The sequence below is a fragment of the Nomascus leucogenys genome, chromosome 7b (genome assembly GCF_006542625.1).
Source record: "Nomascus leucogenys isolate Asia chromosome 7b, Asia_NLE_v1, whole genome shotgun sequence".
NCBI lineage: Eukaryota > Metazoa > Chordata > Mammalia > Primates > Hylobatidae > Nomascus > Nomascus leucogenys.
In genome coordinates, this window is record NC_044387.1 from 49,355,458 (window position 1) to 49,374,371 (window position 18,914).

Consider the following 18,914-nt stretch of genomic DNA (forward strand, 5'->3'; position numbering starts at 1 on the left):
AAGAAGATTTGAGAGACACATCAGCCAATTATATACATATGGACCTACATGAGCCCTGATCCAAACATAAAAATAGACAGTAAATAAAACAAAAATATTTATAAGACTGTTGGAAATTTAAATACTCATTGAGTAAGTTATGATTTAAGGAACGATTATCAGTTATTTTAAGGACTGACAATGGTATTATGATTATATTTTTAAAAGAATCCTTCTCTGGCCAGGCACGGTGGCTCACGCCTGTAATACCAGCACTTTGGGAGGCCGAGGCAGGCAAATCACGAGGTCAGGAGATCGAGACCATCCTGGCTAATAGGTGAAACTCTGTCTCTACTAAAAATACAAAAAAAAAAAAAAAATGTAGCTGGGCGTGGTGGTGGGCGCCTGTAGTCCTAGCTACTCGGGAGGCTGAGGCAGGAGAATGGCGTCAACCCAGGAGGTGAAACTTGCAGTTAGCCGAGATTGTACCAGTGCACCGCAGTCTGGGTGACACAGCGAGACTCTGTCTCAAAAAAAAAAAAAGAATTCTTCTTCTTGGCCAGGTGTGGTGGCTCATGCCTGTAATCCCAACACTTTGGGAGGCCGAGGCAGGCAGATCACGAGGTCAGGAGTTCAAGACCAGCCTGACCAACGTGGTGAAACCCCATCTCTACTAAAAATACAAAAATTAGCCAGGCGTGGTGGCGCACGCCTGTAATCCCAGCTACTCAGGAGGCTGAGGCAGGAGAATCGCTTAAACGTGGGAGGCGAAGGTTGTGGTGAGCCAAGATTGCACATTGCACTTCAGCCTGCGTGACTAAGACTCCGTCTCAAAAAAAAAAAAAAAAATCCTTCTCTTTCCAAGATAATAAAATATTTTTGGATGAAGTGATATGATGTCCGGAATCTGCTTCAAAATAATAAGAGGGAAGGGTGGGTATCAAGGAGTTACAACTGGCTGTGAGTTGATAAAGGTGATGAGCGTATTGGGCTGAAATATCAATCCATCTACTTTTGTATGTCTAAAATTTCCTATAATTAGATGGAACACTGTAAATACCAATGCATCCTGCCTATTCAAACACAAAAGCAGTTGAAGTCTCAGACTGAATGTCACTGATACCTGTGCTAATCTTGGATTTGTTCTCCACGGTGGTCATCGCAGGGGCAGGTGCTGAAGGTGCTGCAGATGGGCAGGTGCTTTTCTTTCCTTTAACACCATTAGTCACCGTTACCCCTCCGGCCATTCCAGCTAAAAGGTCATCACTGCTCTTGGTCTAGAAGCAACAGAAAATAAAAACAAATTTACTAGATCAAGCAAGATTAGATACTTTGAGACTCAACAAAGCTCATGACTTTTATACTAAGTTCAAGAGCCCTATTACCAAAACTATCTGACAGGTAGTAAGCAGCACACCATACTGCGCTACAGAAACAGAACTTCTTTACAGGTTTATAAACAATCACGTACTTTTTAAAATAATAAAATCGTACATGTAATCAAAGACTATGGAAGCCTGCTATGTGTCCACATACGCCAGATTCAGATGATGGGGGATAGCACATGACACCTTGGGAAAGTCCTATAATGCCACAGGAAGTGTCATCTTGCAATTTCTAGAAAGAAATATCATTGAGAGTCAAATAATCTTCACTGCTCTAAAGTGATTCCATGACGAGGCCAGTATCTGAAAGAATTTATTCTGAAATTTATCTTTTTTACCTTATAATTCTGTAGTAGTCAAATTTTAGTCACAATCGAAAGGAGGTATTTTCTAAAACATGCATAATATATTAATAAAAAACTAGAGACTTTACAGTTTGAGAAAGGGTTCTGCTGTCTAAATGATCGTTATTACTTGAGAAAGACCATCTGCAACATTTATATTTTATACAGGCAATTTAAAAAACATGAGCCTTAAAAAAACATTGTGGATAATAAATTGGCTGTAAATTTATTATTCTAAAAAGTAGTGAAGAAACGTTTTTACTTCTCCTAGAAATGAAGGGAACACAGAGCAGTTAAAGATACGTGGGGGAAAAAAAGAGAAAAACTACTTTTTAACAAAAGAACCCAAAAGTTTTCTCTTTGGCAAGAGTTAGCCCACTGATTTACACTATCTTCTATCTGGAACCACGCCCTCTCTCAGATAATCATACTGAATTCATTTCCATAAGTTAAGATAGTTCATAAATAACTAATCTCTAAAGTCTCTTCCAGTTCTAAACGTCAGTGACTCCATATGAAGCATATTTCTGTTACTCAATTATCAAAGTTCTAATACAGTACCATTAGGTTAAAAAGAGGCAGAAAAAGCTGGGCACAGTGGCTCATGCCTGTAATCTTAGCATTTTGGGAGGCCGAGGTGGATCACTTGAGCCCAGGAATTCAACACCAGCCTGGGCAAAATAGGGAGATTCTGTTTCTATAAAAAATTTAAAAACTAATTACCTGGGCAAAGTGGCACATGCCTGTAGTCCCAGTTATTGGGAAGGTTGAAGTGAGAGGATCGCTTGAGCCCAGGAGGTCAAAGCTGCACTGAGCTGTGATCACGCCACTGTACTCCAGCCTAGGCAACAGAGTGAGACCCTGTCCCCACCCGCCCCCCAAAAAAGAGACAGAAAAAGGGATAAATATTTTCAATGAATTAAACAGAATTCAACTCTGGTAATTAAGGGCTGTTACATTATGAAATCTAGAATATATAAAAAGAGAAGAAAACACTGCATTAATTTCAAGGACTGTTCATATTCTTTTTTTTTTTTTGAGACAAAGTCTCACTCTGTCACTGAGGCTGGAGTGCACTGGCATGATCTCGGCTCACTGCAATCTCCACTTCCCGGGCACAAGTGATTCTCCCACCTCAGCCTTCTGAGTAGCTAGGACTACAGGCATGCGCCACCATGCTCAGTTAATTTTTATATTCTTAGTAGAGATGGGGTATTGCCATGTTGGCCAGGCTGGTCCCGAACTCCTGGCTTCAAGTGATCTGTCCACCTCGGCCTCCCAAACTGCTGGGATTACAAGTGTGAGCTACCATGCCTGGCCTGTTTATATTCTTTAAGACTTGTTTCTGTTCACAGAAACTGGCCATCAACTATGATGCCGAAAAGTCACACAATGAAAGTCATATCACTTTCCTGCCAATTTGTCCCTCCTCTATTAGCCAGTAAATAGCCAGTAAATAAACTCGACACATTCTTATATTTTCAATCTTCTTTTGTATCCTGCTAATAAAAGTAAAATTATCTTTGAACTAATCTTTCTTCCTCCGTAAGTTAAATTCTTCCATTTGATAATAATTACATTGAAAACCACCCTACATTGTCATGTCAAAGTGGACTACTCATCACACTTCTCTGGTTACAATTTGCCTTTGGGTAACGACAAAATTAAATATACATAAGGGCACCAAATCATAAACTTTGCACTTACAATAATTAAGACAGTACAGCACTGGAACAAGAATAAACTAGTGAAACAGAGTCCATAAAGAAACTGAATATTTATAGACACTGGATTTATAACCAAGGCAGCAAGGCGGAAAACAAGAGTTTTCCAGAAAATGGTGCTAGGTCAAGTGTAAACACAAAGGGGGCAAAAATAAATGCTGAGACCTATTTCACACCATATCAAACATAAAGTCCAAGGTTTTCTAACTATGATTTTAAATCTAAAATCATAAAGACTTGATAGATATGACTACATAAAAATTAAAATCTTAAAAATAAAAAATCCTTTTAATTAAAAAATGTTAAAATGTTTTGTACGACCAAAAAATTATCATAAATAGAATTTTAAAACATAAAAAACTGGGAAAGTATATTTGCAATATCTCACAAATAAATGGTTAAGGTCCCTAACACAGAATGCTTTAAAATTGAGGGGAAATGACCAAAAATAAGACAGAAAAGTGAACAAAATGAATGAATCACACAATCAGTTTACACACACACACACACACAGAGAGAGAAAATGATGATCAACCTAACTCATAATGAGAGAAATGCAAATTAAGCAGCACTTGTCACTTAACAGATTGGTAAACATGCTCTTTTGGGAAGAATATGGGGAAACAGGCACTCTCCTTAGTTGCTGATGGGATGCACCTTGACATAAGCCTTACGAAAGGAATCATGCAATATCTAACAAAGCTACACATGTATTTACCTTCTCCCCAGCAACTTCACTTCTAGGAATTTAACCTGAAGATACACCTCCAATAATACAAAAATACATGTGCACATGGCTAATTATTCACTGCAGCATTGTTTTTTATTGCAAAATACTGGTACGCCTTAAATGCCTATATATACACAGGAAAGCATATGCAGTACACTTTAGTGAATACAATGAGGTATTAAACAGCAACAAAAAAATAAGACTGCTACCAATTGGTATGGAGAGAGATTTCTAGAGTATATTAAGTGAAAAGATTAACAGAGTTCAAAAGAATATATTTTGCCACCTTTAGTGTAAAAAAGGAAGTAAAAAATGTGTATTTGCTCATTTATGCAAAAAGAAACATGAGAAGAATAAACAAAAACTAAATTGCCTGTTAACCTCTGGGATGGGTGGGAACCGCGTTAAGAGGGAACAGGGGAGGGGAGGGGCACTTTTCTGAACATATCTTCTCATATAGTTCTGACTCGCGGAGCCATGTTAGTGTTTCATATGCTGAAAATAAACAAGTAAATAAAATTTAAATAAAGATAGGAGAAGCCTAAAATGGAATAGGATAGGAACAAACAGACTAACTGTATTTCAAATGAACAACACAACCCAAGTATTTTTTCAACATGGTAGTATTTTGACCATAAATCCTCAAACTCTCAAGCCAAAGACAAAAGTATGCAAATACTGAACTTCAGACCGGTCGCAGTGGCTCACGCCTGTAATCCCAGCACTTTGGGAGGACGAGGTGGGTAGATCACGAGGTCAGGAGTTCAAGACCAGCCTGGCCAACATGGTGACACCCCGTCTCTACTAAAAACACAAAAATTAGCTGGGCGTGGCAGCATGTGCCTGTAATCCCAGCTACTCAGGAGCCTGAGGCAGGAGAATCGCTTGAACCTGGGAGGCGGAGGTTGCAGTGAGCCGAAATCTTGCCACTGCACTCCAGCCTGGCGACAGAGCTAGACTCTCAAAAAAAAAAAAAAAAAAAAAAAAAAAAAAATTGAACTTCAGTTGATAAATTGTTTTTCACAGTTGTACAGATAATTCTAAAACTATTTTCTGTACATTCTAGGGTGAAGAAAATAAGTAAATATAGGCTGTAGAAGCCAGGTGTTTCAGTGTTGAATAAATGGATTACAATTATAGCATGTGGAAAGGCTGTTATGAAACTTTTAAGTCAATGGAACTGGAAATATCAGTGTGAACTCACACATTTTAATAGATACAGATACAGAAATTGACATAGATACATGTGCATGTGCGTGTGTCCCAAAAGCAATGAACATACCTAACCTCCAGGTCTTGGTTTTTAAGTACTATCTTCCACTAAAAAGAACAAGGCCTCCTTGAAGAAACGGCTGATTCTAGGGCTGGGACTGAAAAGGTACAAAACTTACTGCGCCAGAAATGAAGGAAGTGCTCAAAGAGTAATAGGAACATGTCAAAAGGACACAGGAACCAGCCTGATGGGGCTCCCAGTGGACAAATCAGGGATAATCTAGGCATAAAACTAAATGATCCTAATAATTTATACCCCACTAAGAATCTATGAATTTACAATAATCTAAATGAATATATAAACCAAGGGAAAGTAAAAACTCTTCCTTGATAGCAGAATGCCAACTAACACATGTAGAAGGAATGACGGAATTAGAAAATTACCATGTGGCAAAAATCACAGTACTAACTGATTTGGGAAAGAACTATCCAAAAAAATGCTAAAACCAGGGTGAAAAGTCTGGTGAAAAAAAGGATAGATATATGTACAAAGTTTCAAAGTATCTCTGACAAGCTACTTATTAATTACAAGAGGGAACACAGTAACCTGACAGTGGAGAAACCCAGCCAAAGGAAGTTAACATCCCCCACAATGGAAAACATGGAAGCCATCTGTTTCCATACACTTCTGTGGTATTCCTGCCTAAAATGCATAGCCCAAATCTAATCACAAGGAAATATTACCAAGCCCAAATCTAATCACAAGGAAATATTACCAAACCCAAATCTGGAGGGCAGTCTATCAAATAACTGCCTTTTGCTCTTTAGAAATGTCAAGGTGATAAAAGACAGAGTGAGAAACTATTCCAAATTTAAATAGGATGAGGAGCATAACAACTAAATGCAATACATAATCCTGGATTGGATCCTGGGCCAGAAAACAGATTTTTTTTTTTCTCTTTTGCTATATCTGAAATTAGCACAATTGGCAAAATTTAATGAAAGGCTATACATTAGATACTAGCATCCTATCAATGTTATTACTATGGTTATAAAAAAGAATGTCCTTGTCTTTCTGGAAATACACACTGAAATATTCAGCAGTAAAGGAGCATTATGTCTATAGTTCATGCTGAAACAGCCCCCCCACCCCCCAAAAAACTATGTGTGTATACATGGTATATACAGGGAAGTGATAATCATGACAGGTTAACATTATGAGGAATCTTGATAGAGTATACTGGAATTCTTTGTATTAGTCCTTCAGCTTTTCTGTTAAGTCTAAAATTATTTCAAAACAAAAAGATTTTACATGATTATTTGCAGACAGATTGAGGATCTAAATATGAAATTTAGAAAAACACTTTTAGAAAAAAAAATAGGGGCCAGGCATGGTGGCTCACACCTATAATCCCAAGGCTTTGGGAGGGTGAGACAGAAGGATCTCCTGCAATCAGGAGATTGAGACAAGCCTGGGCAACATAGTGAGACCTTGTTTCTACAAAAAGAAAAAGAAAAAAATATAGGCAACTATTTCATCTGACCTAGGGATGGGTTAAGATTTCTTAAACAAAACACATACACACATACACGTACATACATACACACACACACACACACACACACACACACACACGCACTCTCACATACACACACAGACACACATACCCCATAAAGAAAAGATTAATAAATTGGGCTACATTAAAATAAATAACTGCTGCTCATGAAGATACCTTTAAAGGTATCATACCTTTATGAAGGGGAGGGGAGGGGAGGGGAGGGGAGGGGAGAGAGAGAAAGCAAGGCAGAGTGAGGGAATATACATGCAGCATGTATAAATGATAAAGGGCTCACATCTAGAAGAGGTAAAGAACCACAAATCAGTGCAAAAAGACACTGTACCCTCTCACACCCACTAGAATGGATACTATCAAAAAACAAAATAACAACCATTGCAGAGGAACGTGAAAAAATTGGAACCCTTACGTACTGCAAATGGTGTAGCTGCTAGCAGCAAGAAACAATAGGCAGTTCCTTAAAGAATTAAAAATGGACTTACCATATGATGTAGCAATTCCACCTATGGGTATATACCCCCCCTCAAAATTGAAAGCAGGGCCTTGAAGAGATCTTTGTACACCCATATTCATAGCAGCACTATCCACAGTAGCCAAAAGGTGGAAGCAATGCAAGTGTTCACTGAGAGATGAATGGCTAAACAAAATATAGCATATACATACAATGAATACTACTGAGCCTTAAAAATGGAAGGAATTCTGACACATGCTACAACATGGATGAACCTTGAGGACACGATGCTAAGTTAAATAAGCCAGACACAGAACAAGTGGTGTATGATTCCACTTACATAAGGTAGCTAGAGCAGTGAAATTCATAGAGACAGAAAGTAGAATGGTGGTTGTCAGGCGTTGGAGAGAAGAGGGAATGCGGAGTCATTATATAATGGGTACAGAGATTCAGTTTAGCAAGATGACAAGTTCTGGAGATGGATGGTGATGATGGTTGCACAACAATGTAAATGTATTTAACGGAACTGAACTGCACACTTAAAAATTGTTAAGATGGCTGGGCACAGTGGCTCACACCTAAAATCCCACCTTCACAGGACAATTACTTGAGGCCAAGGAGTTAGAGACCAGCCAGGGTAAAAAAGTGAGACCCTGTCTCAAAAAAAAATTTTGTTTTGATTAGCTGGGTATAGTGACACACATTTGTAATCCTAGCTACTCAGGAGGCTGAAGCCCGAAGACCGCTTGAGCCCAGGAGTTCAAGGCTGCAGTGAGCTAGGATCATGCCACTGCACTCCAGCCTGGGCAGGCAACAGAGTGAGACTCCATCTCTTAAAAAAATTAAAAAATTGTAATTAAAAATTAAAAGGCCAAGGTGATGAATGTTATATGTATTTTTCCACAATAAAAAAAAGTTTGAAAAAAAAAAAACAACAGAAAAATGGGCAAGTGACTTGAACAGGCACTTAATAGAAGAGGGTCTAAATGTCCACTGAGCACATAAAAAGAATGTATAAGGCCGGGTGCAGTGGCTCAGGCCTGTAATTCCAGCACTTTGGGAGGCCGAGGTGGGCGGATCACCTGAGGTCGGGAGTTCAAGACCAGCCTGACCAACATGGAGAAACCCCGTCTCTACTAAAAATACAAAAAATTAGCCAGGCATGATGGCACATGCCTGTAATCCCAGCTACTCGGGAGGCTGAGGCAGGAGAATCGCTTGAACCCAGGAGGTGGAGATGGCGCTATTGCACTCCAGCCTGGGCAACAAGAGTGAAACTCCATCTCAAAAAAAAAAAAAAAGACTGTATGAAAAGGTATTCAATCTTACTGGTAACGATGCAAATTAATGCCACTGCTCCATCCCTTTATACATCCGTGAGTGCTTAACATGAAAGGAGTAACAATTTAAGTACAGGAGAGAATGTGAAGTAACCAGGAGTGTAAACTGGTAACCACCTTGAGAAATTGTTTCCTTCTATCTATAAGATTAAAGCTGAACACAGGTATACTCTATGGTCCAGTAATTTCACTCCTCGTTCTAGAACACAAATGGGTGCACATGTGTATTAATACATAAGTATAAGAACGTTCATAACAATAATACTCATAGCCACAGAGAAGAAACTCCAAAAGTCTGCCGATAGTAGAAGAGATGAACAAACTGTGGTATATTCATCCCACGGATTACTAACCAGCAATGAAAAGTGACCACTGCTAGATGCAACAGTACGGATAAGAAACCAGACACACATAAAAAGAACATAGTGTATGAGTACGTTCCTGTAAAGATCAAAAACTGGCAAAAATCATCTCTGGTGCTAGAAGTTAGAATGGTAGTTACTTTGGGGGAGGACAGGAAGGGCAATGATTAAGCAGAGGCACGGTGGAAGCTTCTGAGGGGCAGGTATGTTCTGTTTCTTGAACTAGGTGGTGACTGTAGGGTATGTTTCATTTTGTCATGATTCACTAAGCTCAACACTTATGCTTTGTGGACTTTGCTGTACGTATGTTTTACTTCAACAAAAAAAGTAAAAACAAAACAGAACACAACTCTGCATTTTCCAACTTACCTTTTACCCTAAGCTACTAGCAGGCTCTCTGCTATTTTTCCCTATTTCTTTTAATTTTTGCTACAAAATTCTGTAAAGGCATGTGCATTCCCACACATAAACATCCCCCATCGGTAAGTCTAAAAACATGAAATTGATGAAGGAATAAATGTTCAGCCTACTCTTTATAACTGATGCAAAATGCAAATAATTTGGTACAAGCATTCCGGACACAAATAATGAAATACTACAACCAGGTACATATACTTCTCCAGGTCAAGCCCAAGTTTCACACTCTGCATCTTTCTCTCAAATCTGAAGATTTGTTATCAAATTTTAATTTTCAAGTTTCAGAGGTGGATTGTTCATACTATTAACAAACGTTTACACTGTATGACCACAAATAATCATGGAGAGTTATCAATTATAGATTCTAACTGAAGCTTACTAATTCATGTCTGTAAATTTTTAGAAAAAATTATCATCAGTATAATGGAAAAGTATATTACTTCAAAAGAACTAATCATGAACAACCTGAACAGTAAGTGAAACCTGCAAAGTGCAGGCATGCAGGAAACCCTCTCTACATGGAAAATAATCCTCTCCACTGACTGTGACAAAGGAGAATTAAGCATACAAAGGCTGCAAGCCCAATGACACAGATCCTGACAGAAGTGGGAATAATGTCCTCAAAACTCACTGTGAGCAGCAGTAGTGTTTTGTATTTACAAAAGCTCCAACCAGCAGTGAAATGTTCTGGATCAAAAGAGTCCTTCCCCTTAACCCTCAACTACATCTAGCCTCAAACAATACTTGAAATGAGAGGTGAAGAAATGCATATCGTGTACCCTGTCACTACAAGAAGAGAGTCATGAGAATATTGTGCAGTGACAGACACACAGGTGTGGGTGTCCATAAATGAATGGGTGTGTGCATATGCTGTCTCAATAATTAAGCCAAACACTTCATTCATCTGGTTAATCATCAATGCTCCATGTCAGTTAAAGGAATTCAAATTGTAGGAAGTATCTAGGTGCCAGAGAAGCACAGGAAAAAAAAAAGTTAGAAAAATAACATAACACTGTGGGGTCTCAAAGCCCTTCAATGTTTTCCATTGTTTTTTTTTCACTATTTTCTTCTTGCCTTCTCTGTTTTTACTTTAATCTCCATTTAATGACTTTTTCCTTCCCCTCTCTTAAGCTAAGGCAATTGTTCCACTCCAGGAAAAGTGTTGCCAAATAGCTTTACCTCTGCCCTGACCTTCCTGCTACACACACACACACACACACACTCTCTCTCTCTCTCTCACACACCCTACTTAAACAAGCTTGTCAACGCAGCAGAGCCAAAGCTACGGACAGCTGGCATGTGCTGGCAAGAGTAAGTGTACAGTTTTGCTTTACAGTGGAAAAGTACTCACTGTTCAAGATCAAATTCCCAGCAACTCCAGATCCAAGACTCAGAAGATGTAACATGCCTGCTCAGTGCACATTCCATAGTAAACCTCCAAAGACACTGCCTGCCTCTGACGAAGAGGCCACAGAAGGAAGGCAGCAGTGCACATCTAATGCCAACATTTCAACCTGTTCTTCCAGTCACATAAATAACAGGTCACCTAGTCACACAGGCACTCCACGCCAGAGCCCCAGCAACTGAATAACCAGTTAGGTCAGAAAAAGCCACCTGTCTTACACCAAAGAGGAGCAGCACTGCCACTAACAAAATGATTCAGTGTGTTCACTGAGACAATGGAAGCTGGGCAAGGGTCTATTCCTGGTACCATCCTCCAGGTCACAGAATGATACCTAACAATTCAGCAGGGCCATAGCAAGGAGAAAATCTGTGTGCATCTCCGAGCCAAGGGAATAAGCCTGGGTTCAGTTCCAACAACCTTAGAATAGAAAAACCAGCATTTCCTGTTAGATCTTTCTACACATAAAAGGAAGTTCCTCATCGGCTGTTCCTGAGTTCCTTCTTAAAATAATTAAGCCATGATCTATCAGGGCCCTGCCTGGAATGAACAGATCATGTTTCCAGTTGTGCATGCATACGCACACCCCTAGTCCAGCTACTCGAGAGGCTGAGGCAGGAGGATCCACCGAACCCAGGAGACCAGCCTGGGCAACACAGAGCTCATCTATTTTTTTAAAAAATGGTAATAGTAATAATAATCATAATATCTCTTTTTTAAAAAATGGTAATAATAATCATCATCACCATCATCGTGGACCAGCTGCCAGAAGAAGAACAGCAATTTGTGGTGGTGAAGGTGAGGGAGACAGGCAGATAAAAACACCTGTCTAGGGGTCACAGGACTGCTAGACTTGGCTCACATGACCTTTTAATAAAACCTTCCCAGGCTTGAAACAATATTTACTTACCTCAAACTGTTCACAATGCTTTACTGCTCTCCCAGGGTATCTGACATTCTCCCTGGGTATTTTCATTATTCATGTTTGTGCCTTGCCTCCATCCTTTCCTCCACAAGCTCCCTGAAGGCAGACTGTACCTCCAGCTCACACAATCACAGCATCCTGCACAAGGCAGGTGCTCAATTATTGTTTCATAAACAAGCCTATTGTCTGGTTTCATTCAAAAAGACAGACCAAAAACAGCAATTAGGTCCACCCCACCGTAAGCTCTCTTCAAAGGCCAAGTGTTCCCAGTACCAGAAGAGGGCACACCCATAAAAATGCTCATTTAATATATTAAACATCATATTTAAATTCAGTCCTCCAAAAACCCATCATGTATTCAAACATCACATGAATACCTTCGACAATGATGCTGCTGTTCCAGGTTTTACAAGTTTGCCTCCCGTAGATGCTGAAGAGCTGTTTTCAGGTTTAATTTTTTCTGCTGTTTGCGTTTTACTTATTGCAGACACTTTAGGCACTGAGCCAACACTCCTGTTTGCTTTCTTCATTCTGGGCTGCCTCTTCGTGATGCATTTACAAGCAAATCTGTGGGAAAAAATGGCATTACACTGAGAACATAACTGGAAGGAAGCTCTTTAGAAATTTGTTTTCGAAGAATTTTACCATGTGATAAAACTGTTTGAAAGCTAGATGTCACTACAGAAAAGTTGAAAAATTCTTTTTTTTTTTTTTTTTTTTTTTTTGAGACGGAGTCTTGCTCTGTCGCCCAGGCTGGAGTGCAGTGGTGCTATCTCAGCTCACTGCAAGCTCCACCTCCCGGGTTCACACCATTCTCCTGCCTCAGCCTCCCTAGTAGTTGGGACTACAGGCGCCCGCCACCACGGCCGGCTAATTTTTTGTATTTTTAGTAGAGACGGGGTTTCACCGTGTTAGCCAGGATGGTCTCGATCTCCTGACCTCGTGATCCGCCCGCCACGGCCTCCCAAAGTGCTGGGATTATAGGCGTGAGCCACCATGCCCGGCCCTGATACATCTTATAACATGGGTGAACCTTGAAAACAATACATAGATGACCCGACTTACTATTTTTAAACTTTACAATGTTTCAAATTTACAATGATGTGAAAGCAATAAACCTTTAGAAACCATACTTCAGAGTACCCATACAACCATTCTGTTTTTCACTGTCAGTACTGCACTCAATAAATTACATAAGATATTCAACACTTTATTATAAAATAGGCTTTGTGTTAGATGATTCTGTCTAACTGTAGACTAATTTAAGTGTTCCAACCATGTTTAAGGTAGGTTAGGCTAAGCTACGATGTTCAGTACGTTAGGTATAATAAATATATTTTCAACTCATGACATTGTCAACTTACGAAGGGTTTAAGGATGTAACCCCATGTTAAATAAAGGAGCATCTGTACCAAATAAAAGAAGACCAAGTAAATGTCTTCTTTTGAAAAGTGTCTGTTCATATCCTTTGCCCAATTTTTGATGGGGTTGTTTTCTTTTTTTAAATTTGTTTCAGTTACTTGTAAATTCTGGATATTAGACCTTTGTTAGATGGGTAGATTGCAAAAATTTTCTCCCATTCTGTAGGTTTCCTGTTTGCTCTGATGATAGTCTCTTTTGCTGTGCAGAAGCTCTTTAATTTACTTAGATCCCATTTGTCAATTTTGGTTTTTGTTGCAATTGCTTTTGGTGTTTTCGTCATGAAGTCTTTGCCCGTGTCTATGTCCTGAATGGTATTGCCTAGGTTTTCTCCTAGGATTTTTATGGTTTTGGGTTCTACATTTAAGTCTTTAATCCAGCTTGAGTTAATTTTTTATAAGGTGTAAGGAAGGGGTCCAGTTTCAGTTTTCTGCATACAGCTACCCAGTTTTCCCAGTACCATTTAATGAATAGAAGATCCTTTCCCTATTGCTTATTTTTTTCAGGTTTGTCGAAGATCAGATGGTTGTAGATGTGTGGTGTTATTTCTGAGGTCTCTGTTCTGTTCCATTGGTCTATATATCAACATCACTGTTCTGTTCTATTGGTCTATATATCAACATCACTGATCATCAGAGAAATGCAAATCAAAACCACAATGAGATAACATCTCATGCCATTCAGGATTGCAATGATTAAAAAGTCAAGAAACAGCAGATGCTGGCAAGGCTGTGGAGAAATAGGAATGCTTTTACACTGTTGGTGGAAATGTAAATTACTTCAACCATTGTGGAAGACAGTATGGTGATTCCTCAAGGATCTAGAACCAGAAATACCCCAGCAATCCCATTACTGGGTATATACTCAAAGGAATACAAATCGTTCTACTATAAAGATACATGCACATGGTATGTTTATTGCAGCACTGTTTACAATAGCAAAGACATGGAACCAACCCAAATGCCCATCAATGATAGACTGGATGAAGAAAATGTGGTACATATACACCATGGAATACTATGCAGCCATAAGAAGGAATGAGATCATGTCCTTTGGAGGGACATGGATGAAGCTGGAAGCCATCATCCTCAGCAAACACAGGAACAGAAAACCAAACACTGCATGTTCTTGCTCATAAGTGGAGTTGAAAAATGAGAATACAAGGACACAGAGAAGGGAACAACACACACCAGGGCCTGTTGTGGGGTGGGGAACAAGGGGAGAGAACTTAGAGGACGGATCAATAGGTGCAGCAAACCACCATGGCACTCGTATACCTATGTAACAAACCTGCGTGTTCTGCAAATGTATCCTGTTGTTTTTTTTTTAAATAAAGAACAAAAAAACAGGAATGCCACAAAGGACCATGTATTATATGATTCCATTTACACAAATTATCTAGGAGAAACAAATCCATAGAGATAAAAAGAATATGAGTGATTGCCAGGGGTTGGGGTAGGGAGTATAGAGGCTGGCTACTAATGGATACAGGGTTTCTTTTTGGAGTGATGCAAAGTTCTAACATTAGATTATGGTTGCACAATCCTGTGAATATATTGAAAACCACTAAGTTTTACACTTTAAATAAGTGCATTGTATGACATATAAATTACATATCAATAAAGCTAAAATTAAAAAAAAAACAATAAGTTTTTCCTAAACTTATGATGAAATAAAAACATTGTAAGTCGAACAAGGACTTCTGGAAAATATATCCCAATGCTGTAAAATATGTGACAAAGAGAAAGATTATGGTTTTGCAGAGGTCCAAGAGGAGAAAAGAAACACAGTCAAAGCTTTAAAGATGCTGAGATGCAAACTGTTCAAGGAGGCTGGCAGCTTGAGATCACTTAGACCTCTGGTTCTTAGCCATATCAAACCCAAATACCCACTGTGCACCTTTTTTTTTGAGACAGGGTCTTACTCTGTCACCCATGCTGGAGTGCAGTGGTGCAGTCATGGCTCACTGCAGCCTTGACCTTCCAAGCTCAATGGATCCTCCCATCTCAGCCTCCCAAATAGCTGGGATTACAAGTGTGAACCACCATGTCTCACCCCCGTTCTTTAAAAACTATTGAAAATATACCTTTACTATCCTGAAATAAAATTCAGAAATAACTTATTACATATATATTCCAAAAATATCTACTTAACACAGCAACTATAATATAAAAACAATTTTTAAGAAAATAAATACAAATTTCAATATGTAAATTTTCAGGCAGGACTATATTAGGACTAAAATGGTCAGAAATCCACATCTCTAAGTTGAATCACCGAATTTCACAGCTACAAATACTTTTCATTTGGGTATGTCATTTTGGCAACTCAGATACCACACTATCTGTCATGAATGCTATCAATAATGTGATTAATTCTTCATTTGCCTAAAAAGGTGAATCACTCTTAGTATGATGGTTAATTTATGTGTCAATCTGACTGCATCATGGGGTGCCCAGACATCTGGTCAAATATTACTCTGTGTGTCTCTGTGAGGGTGTTTCTGGATGAAATTAACCTTTTACTCAATGGACTGTCTAAAGCAGATTAACTTCCCTAATGTGGGTCATTGGTTTTCCTTGGGTCTAAAGCCTGCTGGATTTCAGACAGAAACTTACATCAGTGGCTCTCCTGGTTTTCAGGCCTTCAGAACCAGATCAGAATGACACCACCAGCTCTCCTGGATCTCTAGCTGGCCAAGTGCAGATCTTGGGACTTCTCAGCCTCCATAATTGCATGAGCCAATTCCTTTAATAAGGATCTTGTTATATACAAATGCTTCCCCTTTATCCAAGGGGGATATGTTTCAAGGACCCCTATGGATGCCTAAAAATGCAGATATTGCCCAACTCCATATATACTATGTTTTTGCCTATACATACAGATGCTCCTCAACTTATGATGGAATAAAAATATCCTAAGTTGAAAATATCATGAGTCAAAAATGCATTTAATACACTTTACCTATTGAATGTCATAGCTTAGCCTAGCCTATCTTAAACATGCTCAGACCACTTACATTAACCTATAGGTGGACAAAAATCACCTAACACGAAGACTATTTTATAATAAAGTATTGAACAGCTCATGTAATTTATTGAATACTATACATTACATCAAAACTGTGACAGTTTCATGCCATCATAAAGTTGAAAAATCTTAGGTCGAACCACAGTAAACTGGGGACCATGTATACACATACCACCTTTATAAAGTTAAATTGATAAATTAGGCACAGTAGGAGATTAACAACAATAACTAATAATAAAATAAGCAATTATACAATATGCTAGCATCACTACTCCTGCACTGTGGGTCCATTATTAAGTGAAATAAGGGTTACAAGCACTGTGATACCAGACAGTTAATCTGATAACAAAGACTAAGGGACTAATGGGCAGGCAGCACCCAGCATGGATACATCGGACAAAGTGAGGACTCATCTTCCAAGTGTGACAGTGAGATGGCACGAGATTTCATCATGTCATTCAGAACAGTCCACAAATTAAAACTTAGCAACTGTTTGTTTCTGGAATTTTTCCATTCAATATTTTCAGACCGTGGTTGACCATGAGGTACTCAAAGCATGGAAGGCAAAACCATAAAGGACAACTGGTGAATACTTATATTTTCTCCAGAGAAACAGAACCAATAGGATGCACATGATACAATCATATATATTGGTTAAATATAGTTAAATATACTATATATATAAACATATCTCTCTCTTTCCTACGGGAGACACACACATATATATATATATCTCCTATCGGTTCTGTTTCTTGAGAGAACCAAGACTAGTAATACACTTAGTAAAACTAAGAACAAAATGAGATAATTTCCCTTCAAAGTCTAGACTAATTCCATTTTCTGAAATTTCCATTTATACTAAAATTACATTTTAAAAAATCCTTTATGTAAAATGGAATTCAGTTATAGGTTCAGCCTTAAACAGTTTTTTTCTATCTGCATAAATTATTCAGCAAGATATTCTAGGCCAGGCGCAGTGGCTCATGCGTGTAATCCCAGCACTTTGGGAGGCGGAGGTGGATGGATCACCTGAGGTCAGGAGTTCGAGAACAGCCTGGTCAACATGGTGAAACTCCGCCTCTACTAAAAATACAAAAATTAGCCGAGCGTGGTGGCACACCTCTTAATTCCAGCTACTTGGGAGGCTGAGGCAGGACAATCGCTTGAACCTGGGTTGCAGTGAGCTGGGATCACACCACTACACTCTGTCCTGGGTGACAGAGTAAGACTCAGTCTCAGAAAAAAAAAAAAAAAAAAAAAAAAAAAAAGATATTCTAAAGCTGTGTAGATCATAGGAAAAGTTCTATTTTACAGAACTGTCACCGCACTAAGCCTTGAATTCCATGGGCCCTACCTATTAAATAAATGCCTATAGCATCCACCAACCATTGAGACAATCACAGATGCTTCCACAAATTCCTAAAATGACCCTCAGGCTCATAAAAAAACAAATCAGAATTCACCAGAAGATCCTGGGTCCCTACCTGGTTAAGATGGAGGAATCACTGGCTGACACTTCTCCCTAGAGCCCCTCTAGAGTCCCCAGGCAGAGATTACAGAGCAGAGGAGCTAAGGAGCACAGTTCACAGCACTTCCAGTGTCTTGGAGAAGGGGAAGTGGTGGAAATTACCACTATCTCTTCTCCAACTTTGCTCAAGGGTGTCACATCAGCACACATCACTGAGACCTCTAATCCAGGAAAGCCAAGGTTTGGGAGAATAAAAAGTAGCTCTCCTCATAAAAACACTGTGGATCCTGCCTCTGTGTTCTAAGAATAATCTGAAACAACAATAGTCCATGAAGTATGCCCTGTGTATTTGTCAAACAGTGTTTCTTAAAAACACCAAAGCAGATGTACTACTCCCAAAATAACAGGGAAAGGCACTGAAGGCCTTGAGCCTCTCCCAGGCAGGTATCTCTTACAGTTCACTGAATCTTCACACGATCCCAGGTGGGTATGTCTAGATGAAGGAACTAAGGATCAGAGATTGCAAGTAATTCTCTCCAGCTCAATTCATTCTTGAGGAACAACGGTCTGAATTCAAACCCCACTTCACTTCTGCCACTCCATGTGGCCTCCACATAACACAAGTTAGGAACGCCAGATTTTGATCTCAATGAATATTTCACAACATATAAACAAACTGTAACAACACTAAAACTACACAGCTCAACCTGCCCCTTCTAGATTTGTCTACTTGTCCAATATTGTCATCAGTGCTGGTATACTTTTTGTTTTTGAGACGAAGTCTTGCTCTTCTCCCCCAGTCTGGAGTGCGACGGCATGATCTTGGCTCACTGCAACCTCTCCCTCCCGGGTTCAAGCGCTTCTCCTCCCTCAGCCTCCCGAGTAGCTGGGATTACGGGCACCTGCCACCACGTCTGGCTAATTTTTGTATTTTTAGTAGAGATAGGTTTCACCATGTTGGCGAGGCTGGTCTCGAACTCCTGACCGCAGATGATCTGCCCTCGGCCTCCCAAAGTGCTGGGATTACAAGCATGAGCCACCACGCTGGGCCCGTACTGGTATTCTTAATCAAAATTTTTTATTTTGAAGGGACTAACTACCATGTTATTTAACATAAAACCTTTCTTAGAGCAGAATATTTATTGCCAG

General features: G+C 39.3%; 1 protein-coding gene across 14 annotated transcripts in view; it reads right to left on the reverse strand.

Annotated features, from left to right (window-relative positions):
- Window positions 1-18,914, reverse strand: part of SPECC1L (sperm antigen with calponin homology and coiled-coil domains 1 like) — a 148,139-nt gene that overhangs the window by 102,845 nt on the left and 26,380 nt on the right. For 12 of the 14 annotated variants that reach the window (XR_004030968.1, XR_004030969.1, XM_030815916.1 and 9 more), the window contains 2 exons: window positions 12,226-12,415; window positions 1,103-1,256 (listed from right to left, as the gene is read on the reverse strand). Coding sequence is in view for 11 of the 14 variants with exons in the window: in XM_030815916.1 (XP_030671776.1) it covers window positions 1,103-1,256; window positions 12,226-12,378 (307 nt within the window). In the remaining 3 variants the exon portion in view is untranslated. Of the gene's footprint in view, window positions 1-1,102; window positions 1,257-1,473; window positions 1,597-12,225; window positions 12,416-18,914 lie in introns of those variants that run through there. The other 2 variants (XM_030815923.1, XM_030815922.1) reach the window with 2 other exon arrangements.